General features: G+C 38.6%; 1 protein-coding gene across 1 annotated transcript in view; it reads right to left on the bottom strand.

The window, feature by feature from the left end:
* Window positions 1–20,712, bottom strand: part of CUL5 (cullin 5) — a 107,150-nt gene extending 86,438 nt beyond the window's left edge. The window contains exon 1 of the mRNA XM_028514489.1: window positions 20,180–20,712. Within this exon, the coding sequence (XP_028370290.1) occupies window positions 20,180–20,203 (24 nt within the window). The 5' untranslated portion in view covers window positions 20,204–20,712. The remainder of the gene's footprint in view (window positions 1–20,179) is intronic.
* Between the last annotated feature and the right edge of the window lie 682 nt (window positions 20,713–21,394).

Raw genomic sequence — 21,394 nt, forward strand, 5'->3', positions numbered from 1 at the left:
ATACCACCTCATATCTGTCAGAATGGCTATCACCAATAAATTAACAAACAAATGTTGGCAAGGATGTGGAGAAAAGAAAACCCTTGTGCACTGTTGGTAGGAATGCAGACTGGTACAAACATTAAGAAAGACACTGTGAAGGTTCCTCAAAAAATTAAAAATGGAACTACCTCATGATCCAGTGATTCCACTTCTGGGAATATATCTGAAGAGACCCATAACACTAATTAGAAAGAATATATGGACCCCTATGTTCAATGCAGCATTATTTACAATAGTCAAGATTTGGAAGCAGTCCAGGTGCTCATCAATAGATGAGGGGATAAAAAAAGTTGTGGTTTAAAAACAAAACAAAACAAAACTATGGTACATACACACAATGGAATATTACTCAGCTATAAAAAAATGAAACCTTACCTTTTGTAACAGCATGGATGGAGCCAGAGGGCATTATGCTAAGTGAAATAATTCAGACAGAAAAAGACAAATACCATATGATTTCATTTATATGTGGAACGTAATGACAAAATAGACTCACAGTTATAGAGAACAGTCAGAGGGAAGGAAGTTTCAGGGGCTGGGCGAAACAGGTGAAGGGATTAAGCAGTACAAATTGTTGGTTACAGAAGAGTCACAGAGATGTGGATTACAGCATTGGGACTATAGCAAATAGTATCATGATAACTATGTGTGGGGCCAGATGGGTACTTGCAGCTGTGGGGGAACCACTCTGTAAAGTACATGACCATCTAACCACTTTATGGTATATCTGAAACTACTACTACAGAATAATACTAAATGTAAATTGTAATTGAAAAATAATAAATTTAAAGCAATTTTTTTAATGACATACACAAAGAGTATGACATTCTGGAAACCAAGTGAATAAAGCATATCAAGAAAAGGGGGTGCTCTGTATTGCAAAAATCTGAATATTTATATTTCTTGTTTTTTTCTTTATATATTTTACATTTTAATATGTTGAATCACTGGAAAGTTTTGACAGATCAATTTTGATAGATGTTTAAATGTGTTGTCATTGTTTCCATTGTCTTAACTTTGTCCAGAACCTATCATTAAGTAAACAATAAAATTTATTGTGTCAGTGGCTTTGGGGGTTGCTTTGGAGGGTGATCCACTTTAGCAAATACTCCTGAGAGACCATATAAGATAACCACTGAAACAGCGACATGGAAGTTACTGAGACAATACTTTTTGTGGAGTGATAAGGACAAAAGCCAGATTGGAACAGAATTAAAAGAGAAAGAAAGGAAAAAAAAAAACTAGAAAAATTAGAGAACTCAACTATTTTTTGCTGTAAAACAGAGCACAGAAATGGCATCATAACTAATATATTGAGAGGGAATCAATTTTTTTTTTTAAAGATGGAACACAAGTGGCTCTGGCTGGGTAGCTCAGTTGGTTAGAGCAACATCCCAACACACCAAGGTTACAGGTTTGATCTCCAGCCAAGGCACATACAAGAAGAAACCAATGAATACCTAAATTAAGTGGAATAACAAATTCATGTTTCTCTCTCTCAAATCAATAAATAAAGTTTTTTTTAAAGAAGATGGAATACTGATGGGCATGTTCCAGGACATAATATTAATGATACAGGAGAAAAAAAGGAGCAACTGCCATAGAACTTAAATTGCTCTGGGGAGGCAAAAGCAATGGAATCTATTGCATAGGTGGAGGAATTAGCTATATACCAAGAGGGGAAGATAAATATGTACATGTAGATACTGGTTAGGAGGACAGATAATGTACTGAGAAGTTCATTTTCTTATTAGTTCAATATCTCACTGATGTGGAAATAAGGAAAACACTTGGAAGATAGGGAAGGAGGTACTGGAATTTTTAGACAAAATATGTGAAATAGATATCTACAAAAGTGAAAGAAAAAGTTACTTTGGAAGTGTAGTATGGCTGGGTTCAATCATGGTTTGTGGTCATGAATTTAAAATTAAAATAATATGACTGTGTCTTTTTCGTATGCAACATTCAACTACACAGGTGCTGACACCAAAAGGTGAGGAAATAGTTTTCCCCAGTGAAACGAGAGGAGCAAGGATTCAAAACTGTATTCATAGATGAGATTATAATGAGTGAACAAAGAATTTGTGCTGGGTAAGAGGGAGAGAAAGGACATCATGAGGACAAGAGACAAGAGATCCCTGCTTCCAGCTGCAATGGAATAACAGGAATTAGATTTTGCTACATGCTTGAACATCTACAAAGCCAAAGGGCAGTGCATGACAGTGCTTTCTGAGGAGGGAAAGAAAAAAAACAAATGAGGTGAACCCTACAAATGCCCAACCATACTGCCTAGAGAGTTTCCAAGCCTTAGCAAAAGCCAGGGACACAAAAACAGTTTGGTGGTTCCACAAAGCTTAGAAGACAGGTTTCAGAATTTGGGGAGGCCAAAGCAACAAAATTTTGTGGCACACTGTACCAAAAAAAAGGAGCTGCACAGAGAGGGAGTTATGGAGATATGTAGAAGGGTTCCCTAGAGCCTTTGACTGAATATTGACCTAAGTACATGTGTGAGAAAAACTATCAGACTGGGGAAAGAACCATTAGAAACAAGGAGACAAAACAGTCACCAGAGTCAACACAGAGCTAGGAATAGTTTGTGTTCCCACCAGCCAGAGTGGAAATGTTCCTTAAAATGTGAGGCATGGGGTAGAGTCCTCAGAAAGATATTGCATCCACAGTGGAGCCAAAGTAGCCCTACCATGAAGAGCCTTCTAGACTCACTCTACCAAAACTGAAAAGCAGCATTCACAACGATCAAGCTGATCCCAAGTAACTTAACTGTGTCACAGCCAAATCCAAAAATATTTAAAGAAAAAATTTTAACATAAAACTAACAATGTCTGGCATCCAATCAAAAATTACCAGGTAGGCAAAAAACCCAGGAAAATATAAGCCATAGAGAAAAACCCATCAATAGAAACTCACCCAGAAATGACACTGATAGTTTTAGTAGACAAAGATGTTAAATCAGCTATTATAAATATAATCCCCACGTTCGAGGAAACAAAAGAAAGCATGATCACAGAAACAAAAGATTTTAAAAATGAGTATCAGTGAGCTATGGGACAATATCAATGACCTAGCCAACATATAACTGGAATCTTAGGGTAGAAGGAATATGTGAAGAAATGAAAACCAAATATTTCTTAATTTGATAAAAGCTAAAATCCCACAGACCTCATATTTGGTAAGAGACTTGAGGGAACACTGTGCATAGGTAAGCACCGTATTTGCCTTCTCCACAACCATATCAAAATTACAACTAAACTGCAAAACCGCCATAATTAACAACCTCCTGAATGGAAGTCCTACAAGGGAATTAAAGAAGTCACACGGAGACTAATAAGAGGGGCAGAGAGGTAGAACAGGCTGGTCCCATATCATGTGTGGCAGATAAAAATTGGGAGGGACATCTTGGCTGCAGACATTTCCCTTGAAGAGTGAGAGGTCCCAGCCCCATACCAGCCGCCCCACAGCCCAGGGTTCCAGTGCCAGGAAAAGAAGTCCCCACAACTTCTGGCTATAAAAACCAGTGGGGATGGCTGAAGCAACTGGAGTCCCAGGCAGATCCTCTTTAAGGGCATGTGCCCAGACTTACTCAGACTCACTCCCTCTCAGCTCCAGCACTAGGGCAACAGCTTGAAAGGCAACAGGGACATGCAGGGAGGAACTGAACTGCTGACATCAGGGCAAGTGCTAGAGGACCGTTTTCTCCTAGGGAAGTGATGGCAGAGGCCACTTGTTCCTTCTCTCAGCCCTCACCATATCTGAGACTTCATCACCGTGGCTCACTCTTTATCTCACCATGGTGATTCCCTGAGGCCCTGCCCCACTCAACTTTCAGTCCCAACTAAGCTGTTTCCAGTGACTTTTCCACACAAATGGCCCTTCACAGCTCATGTTTCAGATTTCCTAAAATCTCTCAAACAAGCAACATCTGGTGACACCTGACCTTGGCCTGCACCTCCTGGGAAGCCCCAAAGCCAGTGCATCCAGTGTTGGGAACTGCCCTGCCTGGTATCAGAAGCTGTAACCCCCCGCCAAGGCTAAGGCTGAGGAAATGACCTTGGACCATAAGCCACCAAGGAGACAGGCTTATCTCCCTGGCAGGAGAGCTGCTTCTGCTCCTTTTCCTTCACCCTGCCTTGCCCCAATGCTTGGTCGGTTAGCCAATGATGGGTAAGATTCCCCAAGGGGGGAACAACCTAAGACAGGCACAATCATGTGGGAGGTCCCCAAGGAAGGACTTTGGGGGCTACGGCAAAAGGGGGTGATGGACCCTCGCCCCTCGGCTTTGACATAGCCTGAGTCCTCATTGTCTGTGAGAAAATCTCCTAATCTCTTGGCTGCCTTACTTCCCTTGCTCCACCTAAGCCTGAAACAATGACAGAGGGTGGTACAGCCCTGTGCTGGAAAGGGCAGGTGCCCCAGGTGATCAGGCCTAAGAAAGAATATGTAAAATCCTGTGAAACCTGCTTTGTTTAGAATGCTCTCAATTGAATGATAAGGGTCCAAGGAAGAAGTAAGTTTGTTCCTTCAAGTTTTTTACAGCTCTCTAGCTATCTGACCCTGACTCAAAATAGGCCCTCAGAGTTCCTAGTTATTTGATCCTTACTCCTTGGCAATGAGTAATGAGCTTTACCTGAATTCCTGTGTAAACAAACCCAATAAAAGCCATTGAGGAAAGGCTCTTGGCCCTTCTCCCGTGAGAGATCAGCCACCTTTCCTACCCAAGCAGATCATGTCTTGGTAGACTTATTCTCATCCATGGTGGCTGGGGGGGACCCTGCAGGCGGAGCCCTGCCCACAATCCAGTGGACAGCTTCAGACCATATTGAAGCACTGCCACCCAACCACATCCACAAGTGAAACCCTCAAGAAGCAGACTCCATAGGCACCAGCGTCCTGATGAAGTAAGTCCTGCTCTGGGGGGTGAGCCCCTGCACAGCTGATCATCTATGGTGGTCACAGCCAGTTCTTGAAGCTGACCAGCCTGGGGGTAAATCCATACCATCAACATGCCAACATCAATCAAGGCTCAACTACAACAGAAGGGTATACACAGGTTTCACATGGGAGCACATCTCAAGTGCCTAAGTGCCCAAGAGCCTTCGATAATCAGAGAAACTGTGGCACTGGACCCTACAGAACACCTACTATATTAGGCCACTGTACCAATCCTGAGAGACATAGCCATTCTATCTAATACACAGAAATGAAGACAGGGCGTCTGCCAAAATAAGACAAAGAAAAATGTCTCAAATGAAACAATAAAACAAAACTCCAGAGAAAGAACTAAACAAAATGGAACATGCAATCTACTACATGCAGAGTTCAAAACACTGGTTCTAAGGATCCTCAATGAACTTAGTAAGAACCTCAATATAAAAAAGAACCAGTCAGAAATGAAGGATACACTTACTAAAATGAAGAACAATTTATAGGTAATCAACGGCAGAGTAGATGAAGTGACAATAAAATTAGCAATTTGGAACATAAGGAAGCAAAAAACACCCAGTCAGAACAGCAACAAGAAAAAAGAATTAAAAAAATGAAAATAGTGTAAGGAGCCTCTGGGACAAATTCAAGCCTACCAATATGTGATGTGAACATCATGGGGGTACCAGAAGGAGAAGAAAGTAAGCAAGAAATTGAAACCTATTTGACAAAATAATGACTTCCTTAACTTGCTGAAGGAAATAGGTACAGAAGTCAAAGAAGTACAGAGTCCTAAACAAGGTGAACTCAAAGAGACCCACACCAAGATATATCACAATTAAAATGCCAAAGGTTAAAGACAGAGAGAATCTTAAAAGCAGCAAGAGAAAAGCAGTTAGCTACCTACAAGGGAGCTCCCATAAGACTGTCAGCTGATTTCTCATCAGAAACTTGGCAGGCCAGAAGAGACTGGCACAAAATATTCAAAGTGGTGAAAAGCAAGGACCTACAACCAAGATTACTCTACTCAGCAAAGCTATCATTTAGAATTAAAGGACAGATAAAGACCTTCCCAGACAAGAAAAAGCTAAAGGACTTCATTACCAACAAACCTAAATTATATAAAATGTTAAAGGGTCTTCTTTAAGAAGACAGAAAGAAGATCAAAACTATGAACAATAAAATGGCAAAAAATTCAAACTATCAGCAATTGAATCTAAAGAACAAAATAAACTAACAAGTAGAACAGGAAACAGACTAAGATACAGAGAATATTTTGATGGTTACTAGATGGGAGGGGGTAGGGAGGCCATACGTGAAAAAGGTGAAGGGATTAACAAGTACAAATTGGCAGTAACAGAATAGTCATGCAGATGACTATTACAGCATAGAAAATATAGTCAATAATATTGTAATAACTATGTTTGGTATCAGATTGGTTGTGAGATTTATAAGGATAATCACTTAGTAAGTTATGTAATGTCTAACTACTAGGGTGTTCACCTGAAATTAATATAATAATGTATGTCAACTGTAATAAAAAAATAATAATGCTTTAATAATGAAAAAAACTCCACAGATCTAAGGCATTATACAATAAAGTGTTAGAGGCAATGAGCTGGAGGCCCTAGCAGAGTTAGATTATCAGAATAAGTGCACTAGAGTGAGTTAAAAGAATAGGAGGGGGTAATTAGAGTAGGATGCTTGATATTGAAGTCATGGAAGAGTGGAATTTTAAAAACTTTCTCATTATGTTATTGTTTTGTTTAATCCAGGGGTATCCAACCTTTTGGTATCTCTGCGCCACACTGGAAGAAGAGTTGTATTGGGCTACACATTAAATATAGTATAACACGTAATCACACAAAAAATATCTCATAATGTTTTAACTAAATTTACAATCTGGTGTTGGGCTGCATTCACAGCCTTCCTGAACTGCATGTGGTCCACAGGCCACAGCTCGGTTGGACACCACTGATTTTCACTACAAGATGTTTTACTATTTTTTTCATTACGAATATATGGCATCTGTCTATTCTGTACATGTGATATCTGCGGTACAAAAGAGAATTTTCTTTTATCTTCAAATAGTTTCCTTTACAATTCCATAAGTAGTTCAGATATCTGGTATCTGTAAATAAATTTGAATTATTTATGCCCACTATTATTTAACTTCAGTATATGTAATCTTCAGTGTAGATCACTCCATCACTTTGATAATTTTACTTTATAGTATGTGATTGCTATTATGTATCAAGTACTGTTCTAAATACATACAAGTATTAATTCATTTACTCTTTACAACTATACTATGTGTTAGGTGATATTATCAGTTTATACATGAAAAAAACTGTACATTTTAACCTAAGATTAGGTTAGGTTATTTCCCTAAGGTTACAGGCTACAGTGGCAGAGCAGAAGTTCAAATCCAATTTAGTTTGCTTACAGCCACATTCTTAACTACTACTTGGATCTTTCCTGGATGAAGAATAGAGGAACTTCTAACCTACAGGCCAGATCCAGCTTTTGGTTCAAATTCATTAGGTTTATAGAATAAATTGCAAAAATCTACAATTACAAAAATTTAGTGGCAATTATCTAGGAGCCATTAGGTGGAGGCATTACTATGTAAAAGACATATTTCTCTTTAAACATGGTGGGAGAGGGGAAAAACACTATTTTCCCAAAAGTTAAATATCTGTTTCCATGGAAATAAGAAATATCACATTACACTTTCCTTTAAAACCTTTAGGTTTATCTTATAGACAAAAAAAAAATTAAACAAATTCTGACAATGCACATATTTTTAGAAACCCAAATAACTTATTTTAAGGGAAAAAAAAAACAAAAATAATAGCACTGATGGAACTGTTTATTTTAGGGGGCTTCTTCACCATTCATTTATTACATTTATTCATTCAATCAAGCCCTGAGTGCCTACTATACATGAAAAATTATACTAGTTACTGGGACACAAATGAAAGGCCCTCAAGGAATTCACATTCTAGTACAATGCTTCTTAAAGTGTGGTTCACAGACTCCTAAAAGGGCCCAGGGTGTATTTTTGAGGCTCAGAACTATAAAAATAAACTTTTAATTTTGTTTTTGTTCTTACAAGTTAAATAAAATATTAATACAAGTAGAGGCTGGATCATCCCTATGACCTAATAACCAAGACTAACCATAAAAAAAATGACAAATTATATACTATACTAAAATTAAGAACTTTTGTTCCTTAAAAGACACCGTCAAGAGTGAAAAAAAGCAATCCACAGAGTAGAAAAAAATATTTCTAATACATATACCCACAAAATGCTCATATCCAGATATGTAAAGATTCCTAAAAATTAATGAGAAAGACAATTTAATTTAAAAACTGGTAAAACAGCCCTGGCTGGTGTGGCTCAGTGGAATGAGTGCCAGCCTGTGAACCAAAGTGTCACTGGTTTGATTCCCAGTCAGGGCACATGCACAGGTTATGGACCAGGAGGTCCCCAGTAGGGGACATGCAAGAGGCAACCACACACTGATGTTTTTCTCCCTCTTTTTCTTCCTCCCTTCCCCTTCTCTAAAAATAAAATATTTTTAAAAAATTAAAACTGGTAAAACATTTGAACAAACCCTTCACAAACACAGTATCTAAATGGCCAATTATCATATGAAAAGGTACCCATATCATTCATCCATCAACAGAAAAATACATATTAAAACCACAAAGAAATATCACTACATACCACTGAAAAGGCTGAAACAGAGAAGAATGACAATACCAAGTATCAGAGAGAATTTAGAGAAATTGGAACTCTCATTTCAGAAAATTATTTAAGCAGTATCTATGAAAACTAAACATATGTATACCATATAATCTAGCAATTTCACTTTTAGGTATACTTCCAACAAAGCTACATTACATGCATATGTCTACCAGAGGACTTGTAAAAGAAAGTACACGGTATCTTTATTCTCAATAATAAAAAAACTGGAAACATCCCAAATGTCCATCAACAATAGGATGGAATAATTGTGGAATAGTCATAATAGTGGAATAGTCATAATAGTGGAATAGGAAAAGGCAACAAAAACTTAACATTTAATAGTATAGATGAATCTTACAGACATGTTGAGCAATGAAGTCACACACAAGTACATACTATGTTCATGAATACACAAAACACATCTATAGTTATTAGAAAGCACAAGTGATTATCATGGGGAGGGAGTAGCAAGTTACAGACTGGGACAGATAAGAGAAGGGCTTTCAGGGGTACTGTTATTATTCTTTCTAGCTGTGGGTCTGATTATACAGGTATATTTACTTTATAAAAATTCATGTAAATAGATCATAATTCAATAGTTTACTTTAAAAAATTGTCATACTGGTGTTATTTAAATCTTGAGTTTTTAGTGTTGTACTTAATTGGTAAGTCTATTTTTTAATTATTAAAGAATTTTTAGCTTAAAGAAATGTATAGAGTTTCACATCTAACATTCAGAATGCTATAACTTCCTTTCTTCCTTCCATCCTGTCATCCCTCCTTCTTGAATAATTCAGTCCAAAAGCCAGATTTCTCACTGCCAGAGATGAAAGTTACATATATGAAAAGGGAAAAAGACAGAATTCAATTTATTGGAATTAGAGGGATTAGAGTGAATTCATGGGTTTCAGTAACACAGATACAGAAATAAGTATAGTGGTGTAGGTACATGTTTGTGTGTGCATCCTAGTTCGGTCCCTGAGAGGGCCAGAAAGGAGAGATGCCACAATAGACACCAGAATACCTAGCATCAAGATTTTGACTTCTCGATAGTCGATGCCACAAAAGACTTCTTACAGAATGTGCTAATTCCAAGGTTGGGGCAGGGATGATTCTGGAACAGATTTTTGTACCAGAAAGAAAGTATTCAATCCCAGCAAAATAAATGATAGTAATAATCTGTAACACATTAAATAATTCTTTGGATGGTGGGAGAATGATAGCCACTGGCTACTGACATGATTATATTTAACTTCTAGAAAGATGATCTATAAATTAATTGAAGGAAAAATTGAAAGGGAGTCTACAGGAAGCAACTGAAACGGTCCACAAGGACAATAAGTGATGAAACCCCAAACTGACGCAATCAGAAAGAAAGGTGCTAATGGTTAAGATGGTCAGGAAGCAGACTGTCTAAGAACAAAATTATAACTTAGCCACTTGCCAAATGTGTGGCCTTCAGTAACTTTTGTGCTCTGGCTTCATCAATATAAAACATAATAAGCATGTATTTGAAAGGGTTGTTATGAGGATATATGTGTAACCTCCCCATTTTTTTTTTCTGTGGGTTAGGGTATCCTAAACAAGTGCTTCTTCTGCCTATTTGATAATACAACAGGGCTCTCAGTTTCTGACTTGAGTGAATGGCTGGTAGAGTCACTGACCATAGAAGAAATGCTGGGGATGAATGCATTTCAGTCGGATGGTTACAGGGGTATCAAACTCATTTTCACCAGGGGTCACATCAGCCTCGCAGTTGCCCTCAAAGGGCTGAATGTAATTTTAGGACTGTATAAATGTTACTCCTCCTTAACAGTTATGTGAGAGCTCAGCACTGCTGCTGGGTAGAAACAAGGTGCCAAGCCAGATAAAACAAGGTGGAGAGCTAGATTCAGCCCTTGGGCCTTGTGTTTGCCACCAGTGGTTTAGAAGAGATGAGTTCAGTTTCAGATGTATTGTCAGATAAAAGCAGTTATAACTCTTTGCCTTCATTTCTTTTTCCCTGTGTTCTCCCTTTCTCATTCTTTTAAATAAAAGTTTATTTTCTACTAAATTACTTATTACCTAATGTCTCCCTCACAGGACTGAGGGTGGGGGAGGATCTGTTTCAAGTTTCTCAGAAACAATTAGGAGAGAGGATGAAGACTGTATAAAAAAAAAAAAGATGAAAGAAAAACAAGTGACCAAAGGTTCAGCTCCCCTTCCCTGCTCTAATCAGTATTAAAAAATCAGAATGTCTTAATACAACTGTTGGTTGCCCAGACTCAAATAAAATATATTCAGCTTTACCTAAATACTCTCATTAAAGTATTCCTTAATGAAAGAATTGGTTCTAAAACAGAGTAACAAAAAGTCCCACAATATCTTACCTGTAGTCATGGTTGTTTAAAACAAACAAAATAAAAAACCCATGCATTTGGAAGAAAGTCAATTACAGAAAAAGTTTAACTTTTTAATAATGTGTTTGGAGTGTGGGGAGGTGTTATAGGCCAGTAATGAAAGATGCTATATAGATCTTTCTGGAACATATTATTACTTAAAAATTATTAGTCACACCTCCCACTGAAATGCAAGAGTGCTTTTTCAAATAATGAGTTAACCTACAACAATCCCATTTTATTTAATCTCAAGAAAAAGGAGACATGTAATTGCTTATGTGGAAAATTTGGTACCCAGTTAAAAAAAAGAAATGCTTAAATAAACACATAAAAGTAAACAAAAACAGAAAAGTCCATTGGCTTGCAAAATGTTTTAAAAGTAATAGAATCATTTTTAAATGACTCACTTAACTTTGAAACAAAAACACAAATGATTTATTAGTTTGCCTGAAAATGTCCAGAAACCCATATATAACATATAGAACAAAACTTACCCCATCAGAAAGTAGAAGCAATATTACTACAATATTATGTCAAATGTTGCATTTAAGAGAAAATAAAAAAAGTAGTTATCATCACTGCATATCATCTTGCTTTATCTTTTTTTGTGATGACAAAAACCCAAGAATAATTATGGTGAAAGGAAAAGCTCAAGGCAAGACTAGAAATAGTAATGTGTACACAACAAATAGCAATTATTTTCTATCATTTGTATTTTTTCACACCCATAGTATTTTGACCACAGTTTCACAATTGGCCAAGGAGTTTAGTTGTTTTAAGATTTGTCTTTGTTCTGCCCTGTCTGGTGGATTGAGCGGCTCTGTGGATTGAGTGCTGGACTGCAAACTAAGGGGTTGTAGGTTCAATTCCCGGTCAGGGCACATGCCTGGGTTACAGGCCAGGTCCCCATTTGGGGCACATGAGAAGCAGCTGATTGACGTATCTCTAATACATTGATGTTTCTCTCCCTCTCTTTCTCCTGTCCTTCCCCTCTCTCTAAAAATAAATAAATAAAATCTAAAAAAAAAAAAAAAAAAAAAAAGGCCATGGTTGGTATGGCTCAGTGGATTGAGTGCCAGTCTGAGAACCACAGGGTCACTGGTTCAATTCCCAGTCAGGACACATGCCTGGGTTGCGGGCCAGGTCCCCAGTAGGAGGAGCACAAGAGGCAACCACACATTGATGTTTCCCTCCCTTCTCCCCTCTAAAAATAAATAATAAATCTTATACAAAATTGACCAAAACAATAGAGTAAAAGGCTGCTGGTCCCTTAAAAAAAATTTCTCTTTGTTCCTTCTTTGAAGTTCCTAATCTATTGATTATGGATTATATCCAATGATGGCATTCTAATAATTTACAAAAGGAATCCAATTTGTATTGTGTAGGTTTCATGTAAATTATAAAGTTAGCTATTTGAATGTGTGGGTTCCCATACTGTCAATAACCCACCAGTGCTCCCAGTTATGTGATTTTGAAACCACATCTGCAATCCCCATTAACCCAAAGAACCACAATCTACAGCATATACTTGAATCCTATCAATTCTATGGCAGCCACACCACTGTTTTAAAAGCATTCCTCAAATATGCCAAGCTCACCACTGCACCTTAAGGCCTTTGCCTAAAATACAGATCATTCAGGTCCCAGCACCCACATTACCTCAGAGAGGACTTCCCAAACCAATCTAAGAAATGCCTTTCTCCCTTTCTTCCTTGCATATCCAGAGCCAAGGTCATGAGCTGGTAAGAAACTTGCTTTCATTTGCTATGAGACTGAAATTTTAACTCAGACTAAACAAAACATTTTAAGGTCAGAAATCTATGGGATCTGACTGAAATGTCATTTAGCGCCAGGGAAGGAAAACTCAACAGAACATAGCTGAAAGTGATATTTAGGGAAAAAAATAAGATGATTTCCTGTCGCAAATAAGTAAGTAAAATAGTGTCCCCATCTTCTGAACACTCAACTATATTGTTTTCTTCACATCCCTCATTGCTACAAAAACTACCCAATGTGTTACTCATTTCTTTAACTTGTCATATTCAGTACTGTATCACTGACACTTAGAATAGTATGTGGCAGAGTAGATTCTCACGTATTAGTGGAATGAACAAACCCCTGTTATAGAGGTCAAACATCCTTCACAGTACCTTTATGTACTCCATGTATTATGTTTTAACCAGGACTGTAACTTGTTAATTTGTTTACAGAGCCTATCTGGCACCAATTTATTCTACCTGCTATACTGAAGCAAGAGGTAGATGACTTTCTGTGACACAACTAGGATCACCAGGACCGTAGCAAAACAATAAGAAATACCTGGCTTTGTCTACCTCTCTTCTCTACCCTTCTTTGTCCACCAGATAGAAGCCTAGTGTCCTCTTGATACCCTCCTGCAGTCTGAAATTCTCCTCTGATAATTCACTGATGATTGATCCCTCAAAGTTCATCTTGAATTGCAACTTCCTATTAGTAGCTTTAATTAACACACATCACCTCCAGATTATTCTTAACTATGGGGTTGGCCAAAATGTTTGTTCTAAGCCCTGGCTGGCGTAGCTCAGTGAATTGAGCGTGGACTGCGAACCAGAGTGTCACAGGTTCGATTCCCAGTCAAGGCACATGCCTGGGTTGCAGGCCACGGCCCCCAGCTACCGCACATTGATGTTTCTCTCTCTTTCTCCCTCCCTTCCCTCTCTAAAAATAAATAAGTAAAATCTTAAAAAAAAAAAAAGTTTGTTGTTTTTTCCGTAAGCTAGCTCTAGCAGTGCTTAACTACTAGACTCATGGTCCTGTACCTAACTACTAGTAGTCCTGTAATATTTAACTTCATTTGAAACAATTTTATTAGATGGCATTTGATATCTGTCATATCAGTGTACATTTAAAAAACTTACAAAATTGGTGAATTTTTGCCCCAGCTGGTGTAGCTCAGTGGATTGAGCACCAGCCTGTGAACCAAAGTGTCACCAGTTTGATTCCCAGTCAGGGCACATGCCTGGGTTGCAGGCCAGGTCACCAGTAGGAGGTGCACGAGAGGCAACCACACATTGTTGTTCCTTTCCCTCTCTTTCTCCCTCCCTTGCCATCTAAGAAATAAAATAAATATTTTTTAAAAATTTGTTAAAAATTAGTGAATTTTTGTGTAGTCATTTTAATATTGAAGATGGAAGAAAAAAGCAACATTTTCGGCATATCATGCTTTATTATTTCAAGAAAGGTAAAAACAAAACTGAAACACACAAAAAGATTTATGCAGTGTATGGGGAAGGTGCTGTGACTGATTGAATGTGTCAAAAGTGGTTTGTGAAGTTACATTATAGAGATTTCTCACTGGACAATGCTCCATGGTCAGGTAGACCAGTTGAAGGTGATAGCAATCAAATTCAGAACAGTCAACATTATATCATGTGGAAGATACTCAACATACTCAAAATATCGAAACCAATAAAAGTTATTGGTGAAAATGAAAAATGTCTTTTATTTTATGAAAAAAACTAAATGGACTTTATGGCCAACCCAATACATGACTTGTTTCCTGTTTCCTTCAGGTCTCAGCTCAAATATCATGTCCTTAGAAACCTTCCCTAATCATCCTATCAAAAATAACACCTATCACTCTCTATCCTTTACCATGATTATTTTTCTTCATAGCATTTATCAAAACCTGACTTCACAGTATATATTTATTTGCTTACATGTTTATTGTCTGTCTCCCCTACAAAAATGTAAGTTATAAGTTACATTAAGGGCAAGAATTTGTCTGCCTAGATCACCATTACCCGGTTGGAATTAGAAAATGCTAAATACTTGTTGAATTAAACTTATTTTCCACAGACTTAAAGACTCCGGTTTGGTTTTTAAGAAACATGGTTTTATTAGCACAAATGCCCCTCATACATGGCCACCCCACAAATCATATTTTGAATACACACAAAATAGAAGCAATGAGTAATATGATTTATGTGTAAGAGCCAAGAAGAGATTGAGGGCTTAATATATATGCTCACATATTCTTTCAAATATTCCTCATTATCTATGGAACTTTTATTTCAAACTCCCTTGTCTAGCACTGAAGACCTTTCACAATCTAATCTGACTTTCCTTTGTATTCCTATCTCCCACTGTTTCCCATATTCTGGGCTACTATGCTGCAGACTTCACGAAGAACCACTCACGTAGACACAGCATGCATTCCTGCACACTGCAGCCACAATGATCTAGTCTCCCTTCCTGCCAAATTTTCTGCTAACCACCACTTACAAAAAGCCTAAACATTCTTCAAAATCCAGATCTAATGCTTTCTCCATAAAACTTTCCTTCATCATCCCACCAGAAATGATCTGTCTGTAAGGGACCATACAACATGTGGTAACACTCTTGAAGCTCTTATCTTAAAGCAGATCATTAGTACTTTTTAATCTCCTTTAACATATGGTAATTTCCCAAACAGGCTGGGCATTGTTTTATTTATCTTTGTACCCTTCATGATGCCTTAGACATGTGTCTAACAAAATTAATTTAAAAATGAATAAATTGTACACAACTCTGAGTCACTCCTTTGCACTAGATGGTTAAGGCATCAAAAGATTAATAAAGTCCCAGCACTAATGGGGCTTACAATCCAGAAACAGAGATATGTGAGCAGATCCTGTAAATTACACATAAGGCATACTGTAAGCGCTAGAACAGACTGATGGCTGTGCTGGGGTTGTGTAGAGCAGGCAACAATTAATTCCAAATGAGAGCACTGAAAAGAAAGGGGATATCTAGGCTGAGTGTTAATGAATAAATAAGATTTTAACAGGAAAACACCAAAGGGAGGGGCCATTCCTAACAGAAGTAGCAGTAAAGATAAAGTCTTGGAAATCTCTAGTATGCTAGTGAACCAAAAAATAACAGCCAGAAAGAGAGAGGAAGAGGAAGAAGGGAAGAGGGGGAGAGGGGAGAAAGAGAGAGAAGGAGAGAGAGAGAGAAGGAGTAAGAGGAGAGAGGGAAGGAGGGAATATGAATATGAATGTGTTACTAGGGAGAAGACCCAGCTGGAAGGACCTCAAAGAATTTGAACTATCAAAGGTATCTAAGTAGGAAAGTAATATGATTAGTACTGTTTCAGTTTACAGCTCAGATCAGGATTAAGAGATAAAAATAGTGAAATCATGGCAGTTAAAACTCTCTGAGAGCTCTGGCTGGTGCAGCTCAGGAGATTGATCACGGACCTCCAAACCAAAGGGTCACTGGTTCAATTCCCAGTCAAGGCACATGCCTGAGTTGCAGGCCAGGTCCCCAGTAGGGAGCACATGAAAGGCAACCACACATTGATGTTTCTCTTTCTCTCTCTTTCTCCTTCTCTTCTCTCTAAAAATAAGTAAATAAAATCTTTAAAAAACATTAAAAAACTGTTGGGGGGGGGGGGAGTACCAAAGCTAAAAACTAAATCCTGAGGATTATACTGAGGAGGAAAAGAGGAAGGAGGTCAGTGAAAAACACAAGTTACCTGAGCTGAGAGACAGGAGACCGAGGAGAGAATCTCATAAAAACCAGAAGGGAAGCAGGGGTAGTAACCAACAATAAAAGAAGAGAGGATGAATGTATGAAAAGAATCTTACTTGACAAACAGGGGGTTGCTAAAGCTCTTAAGACTAAGAGTTTCAATATAATTGTGTGCGGGCAGGGAGAGAGCCAACTCACAGTAAGTTAAGGGAAAAGGTAAAGAATTAGAAAGGCAGCAAGTGGGGACTGCTTTTGTAAGAACTGTGATAGTGAATGGAAAGAGAGAAAATGGCAAAAGTCTGAGGCCAAAGCAGAGCACAGGTTAAGTTTCTATGAGGAGTTATATGAACTTTTTTATCCCCACAGAATAAAGGAAACTGAAACAAAATAACAGGAAACATGCTGCCAAGTCCTGAAGGGTGAAATGAAGGCAGAAAAAGTGGAAGGAGGCAATACAGAGGGTACCTTGAAAAAGAGGAGAACATAGGGGAAACTATAAAAATTTGTGGTATTGACAAGGAAATTAAGGGCACTCCAATAATTGGATAAAGTATGGAATAAAGAATTAAATAGGGTGAGGCTCAGCAAAATAAGATGTGAGCAATTGCTATTTGGAAAAGGACACTCAATTGGAAATAAAGAAAATGAGCACTGAAGACCTAGATGATAACTGCAAAAGTAAAAGAACAAACGTTAAAACAAAAAGAGTAGTAACATTAAAAAGTTATAAACTCTCCAGGCAACTAGTAATTGTACATCAACATGTACAACACAAATCTTTGTATTATCCAAAATATTCCCAAAATCCTGCAATAGTCTACTTGCTTTAAACAGAGAATACAACTGTATCACAATCAAATCCCAATATTTTAAAAAGTAGGTGGTTTTTATTGCATTGAGTTCTGACTTAATAAGTTTCATATCAAAGCTTTGAATCTTATCTTTCATAACACTAACTACCCTCTTTTGGATCATCCACAAATTCAATAAACTTAACCCAAAACAGGAAGTGGACATTTTCTTTCAGCAGGACACTAAAAAGGCCTCCTTCAGGATTGATGATAATCAGGGTTGTTTAACTGATAATGAATCAAATTCTAACTATATTCACATGTAGCCTACATCTCTGTATTTTGACCACAAAACGTGATAATTCTGTCAAATTGCTCTGGCGAAATCTAATTATACAATGTCTAAAGCATTTTTCTAGTGAACCAGTCTATTAATTCTCTCCAAAAAAAAAAAAAAAAAGGAAATGAGGCTAATCTGGCCACACCCTAGCCAGCCCTGTCTCTATTCAAGGTACCACCAGCTCTGAATTTAAATGATCCTATAAATCATGTTAATGGCTCTATCCTGACAGGATCACACTACCTTTCTCCAAGGAAGACAAACTTTCCACTTTTTAATTAGCTACTCCTAAATGTATGAATATAAGGAAATCTCCCCTCCCCAAACAGGGAGAGAAAAAAAAAATTTCTGGCCAATTTAAATATGTAAACTTTTGGTGATACAGTTAAAAGGATCAAACGTCTCTCTATAATGTCCATTATATTACATTAGTTGTACATATCTAAAATCACATACTATATAAAAGAATATTTAGAAGTTCATTTCCCCCTTTCAACATTTCATAAAACAATTTTATTGAAATTTTCCCAGTGTATCTTTGGTATGTTTTCATGTTCACTAGAATGACTGAATCATTTACCAGTTTTTAAAAGCATTGTTTCCTTCCTTTTATTTGCAAAAGTTGTTTGGGTTACAGATTTTTTGAATCCTTATCTTTTTAACCTGAATACTATCTGCTCATTTTCTATACATTCAGGCAATTTTTTCATTCTTTAGATGTGTGCTGTAGATGTAGATTCACAATCTCTACAAGGTAAGCACTTACTATTGTTGACTGAAGTAGTTTCAGACTTACACCTCCTCCAGTCAATCCTTTGCCAGACTTTGTATGGGGTAAAATAAAGTGACTTACTGTTTTCTAAGAGATATTTTTTGGGGGGGAAACAAGATATGTTGTTGTAATATGCAGGTAATCAAGTCAAAAATTCATAAAGATTTAGGAACCCAATTATTTCTTAAACACATTTCAATTAAAAACAAGCTATTGCTTAAGTTACATGCGGATGCATTAACAGTAGTCTATAGAAGTCAAACAAATTTTCTTTCTAAGGTGATATATTAGAACTTTGCTATACTGTTATAAAAAAAGCGTAGAGTAGGACAGGTTACTCAATTTCTGTGAATTATTTTTCCTAGAGAAACAGCAAGAGTAGTAATTCTAGTAATTTATGTGTATCGTTCAAGAATTAAGTACCAGTCACTGTTTCAAGCATTTTACACTCATTAACTCAACCTTCACAATGCTCCTATGACACAGGCACTATTGATAATTTCACTTCATTGATGGGAAACCGGGCAGAGAGGTTAAGAAACTTGCCCAAAGTCACACAGCTTCTAACCAACCAAAATTCAGTCTAGTTCTAGGCCCCTCCCCCTTTAAAAGAAGATATATTGCCCCATAAGTTAGTAAAAATAGGTCTACATTCTAAGACAGTCCCATCTATCAGGCATGATGTAAAGTAGTTTAGAGAAGACACGAGAGAGGATTTAGTGTATTTTAACATGTTTTCTATTCGATTATTTTCCACTATCCATCAACACTGCCTAGAGGCATAAATGATGGTTTGAGCGAGGAGTACTTCATCCGTTGTGCTTATGTTCCTTGAGCTAATCAGGCCCCCATTTCAGTAAATACTTTTAAGGCAAAACGTCCCTACTATAAACACAAGCATAGAATAAGCAAAGTAGTGCTCTGTCTTCCTCATTCTCAACATTTTAACTGATAGAGAACCTGACCCTCTAGGCCCAGATCTCCCTTGCTATCCCAAATCTATAAAACTAACTTTAAACCGTTTTTCTTGGATACGGTAACTTTCCTAAACCCTAAAATTAGAGTAGCACTTCCTCAGTACTCAACTGGTTGGGTGCTGTAATGGAGATAATGAGCAGTTTCCCAAGGGAAAAAAGAGGGTAAAATAGGAACTGAAGAATGGGAGAACAGTAGAAGGGAAAGTACAGCGTGTAGAACGGGGAGTGAGGTGGAAAGCGCTGTTGTCTGACATGGAATTCCGTGCAGAGAGAATGAGAACAGAAATTGAGGAGGAGGAGATAGTCATGAAACCCATGTTGGGCAGCATTTTCTGGGATTTTCCTTTTAGATTCTCATTTCGGAAAAAACCGAGACCCTCAGAGTAGCGACTGCTTAATCGGTCAGGGCACATTTCCTCTCCCGCCGGAGGTCAGAACTGGTCCTTTGGAAGCTTCGCTCCCCGTTAGACCGCAGCCGGGCCTTTCTAACATCGGTCAATCCGCGGGAGGGACAACCAAAACCTCTCGACCCCAAGGCCAGAGACCCGCGTTCCGGTCCTCAGCGGCAGCCTCCCAGGTTTCCCTTCCGGTAGACAACTCCCACATTTCCCTCCAGAACCTGAACCGAGTCTTTACCGAAGAGCTGAACCCAGCGGTCACGGACTAAAAACGAAGCTGGACTGAGGGTTTTACCTTTAACAGATTAGACGTCGCCATGTTTCTTCAACTTAGAATCTCGCGAGACGGCGCGAGATTTCGTGGCGCCGGAGACCAGGCCACAACTAGAGGCCGGAGTTCCCACCAGGTCCGACGGGCCCACCGGCCACACCGGGGGTGTGGTGGGAAGCTGACGGCGTGCCAACAGCGCTGACTTCGTCCCAGGTACCTGGAGCTTTCTCTCTTTCCCCCTACATGGTCACCGGAGCTTCCCCACTCGGAAGAACTCATGCAAACGCTCAGGGAGCTGGCTACGGCGAACGGTGAGAGGGTAACGGGAGCCGACCTGAATGAGAAGTGGAAGCATCGACTCTACGAGCTTCCCCACTCCTTCGGATTAGCTTTTGAAGTTGCACCCGCAGCCGCCACCGGCAACGAATTTAGCTCGGCTTAGACCCGGCAGCTCAGGTTCCACGGCTGCATCACGTGACACAGCGGGCGGGGGCGCGCTCGAGAGCGAGCGTGGGAGCCTGGAAACCTTGGTGGGTCCCGGAGGCGGCGCAGGAGTGGGAGCGCGCCCTCTGCTGGCGGGACCATACATCTTCTTCATCCAGCGCACCAAACCAGGTGACTGGGTTTTAAGGGAGGTCTAATGAAATGTCTGTAACAGCTGTCTTCGGTAAGAACTGGCACGTGGAAGCCTCCCAATAAATATTTATTGAATGAGTACATGAATGAATGCACAAAAGTATTGACTACTCTATTAAAGAGGGCTTGGCACTAGTCTTGACCAGTTTGGCTCAGTTCATTCAGCATGTTATCCAAAGGGAAAGGTTACCTGTTGGATCCTGAGGGGTCTGGACACATTCCTGGGTTGCTGGTTTGGTCCAGATCCTGGCAGTTACTAGAAGCAACTTATCGATGTTTCTCTCCCTCCTCCCCTTCCTCTCTCTCTCTAAAAAAATAAAATATCTTTTAAATATACTTTATTGGTTATGCTCTTACAGTTGCCGCAATCTTTTTCTTCCCTTTATTTCTCTCTGCCCTGTACCCCACTTCCCACAAGCATTCCTCCACCTGAGTTCATGTCCATGGGTCATACGTACAAGTTCTTTGGCTTCTCCACTTCCCATATTATTCTTAACCTCCCCCTCTCTATTTTGTACCTACCATTTATGCTTCTTATTCCCTGTACCTTTTCCCCCATTCTCCCCACTACCCCTACCACATGGATAACCCTCCATGTGGTCT

Source organism: Phyllostomus discolor, chromosome 6, assembly GCF_004126475.2.
Source record: "Phyllostomus discolor isolate MPI-MPIP mPhyDis1 chromosome 6, mPhyDis1.pri.v3, whole genome shotgun sequence".
Classification (NCBI taxonomy): domain Eukaryota; kingdom Metazoa; phylum Chordata; class Mammalia; order Chiroptera; family Phyllostomidae; genus Phyllostomus; species Phyllostomus discolor.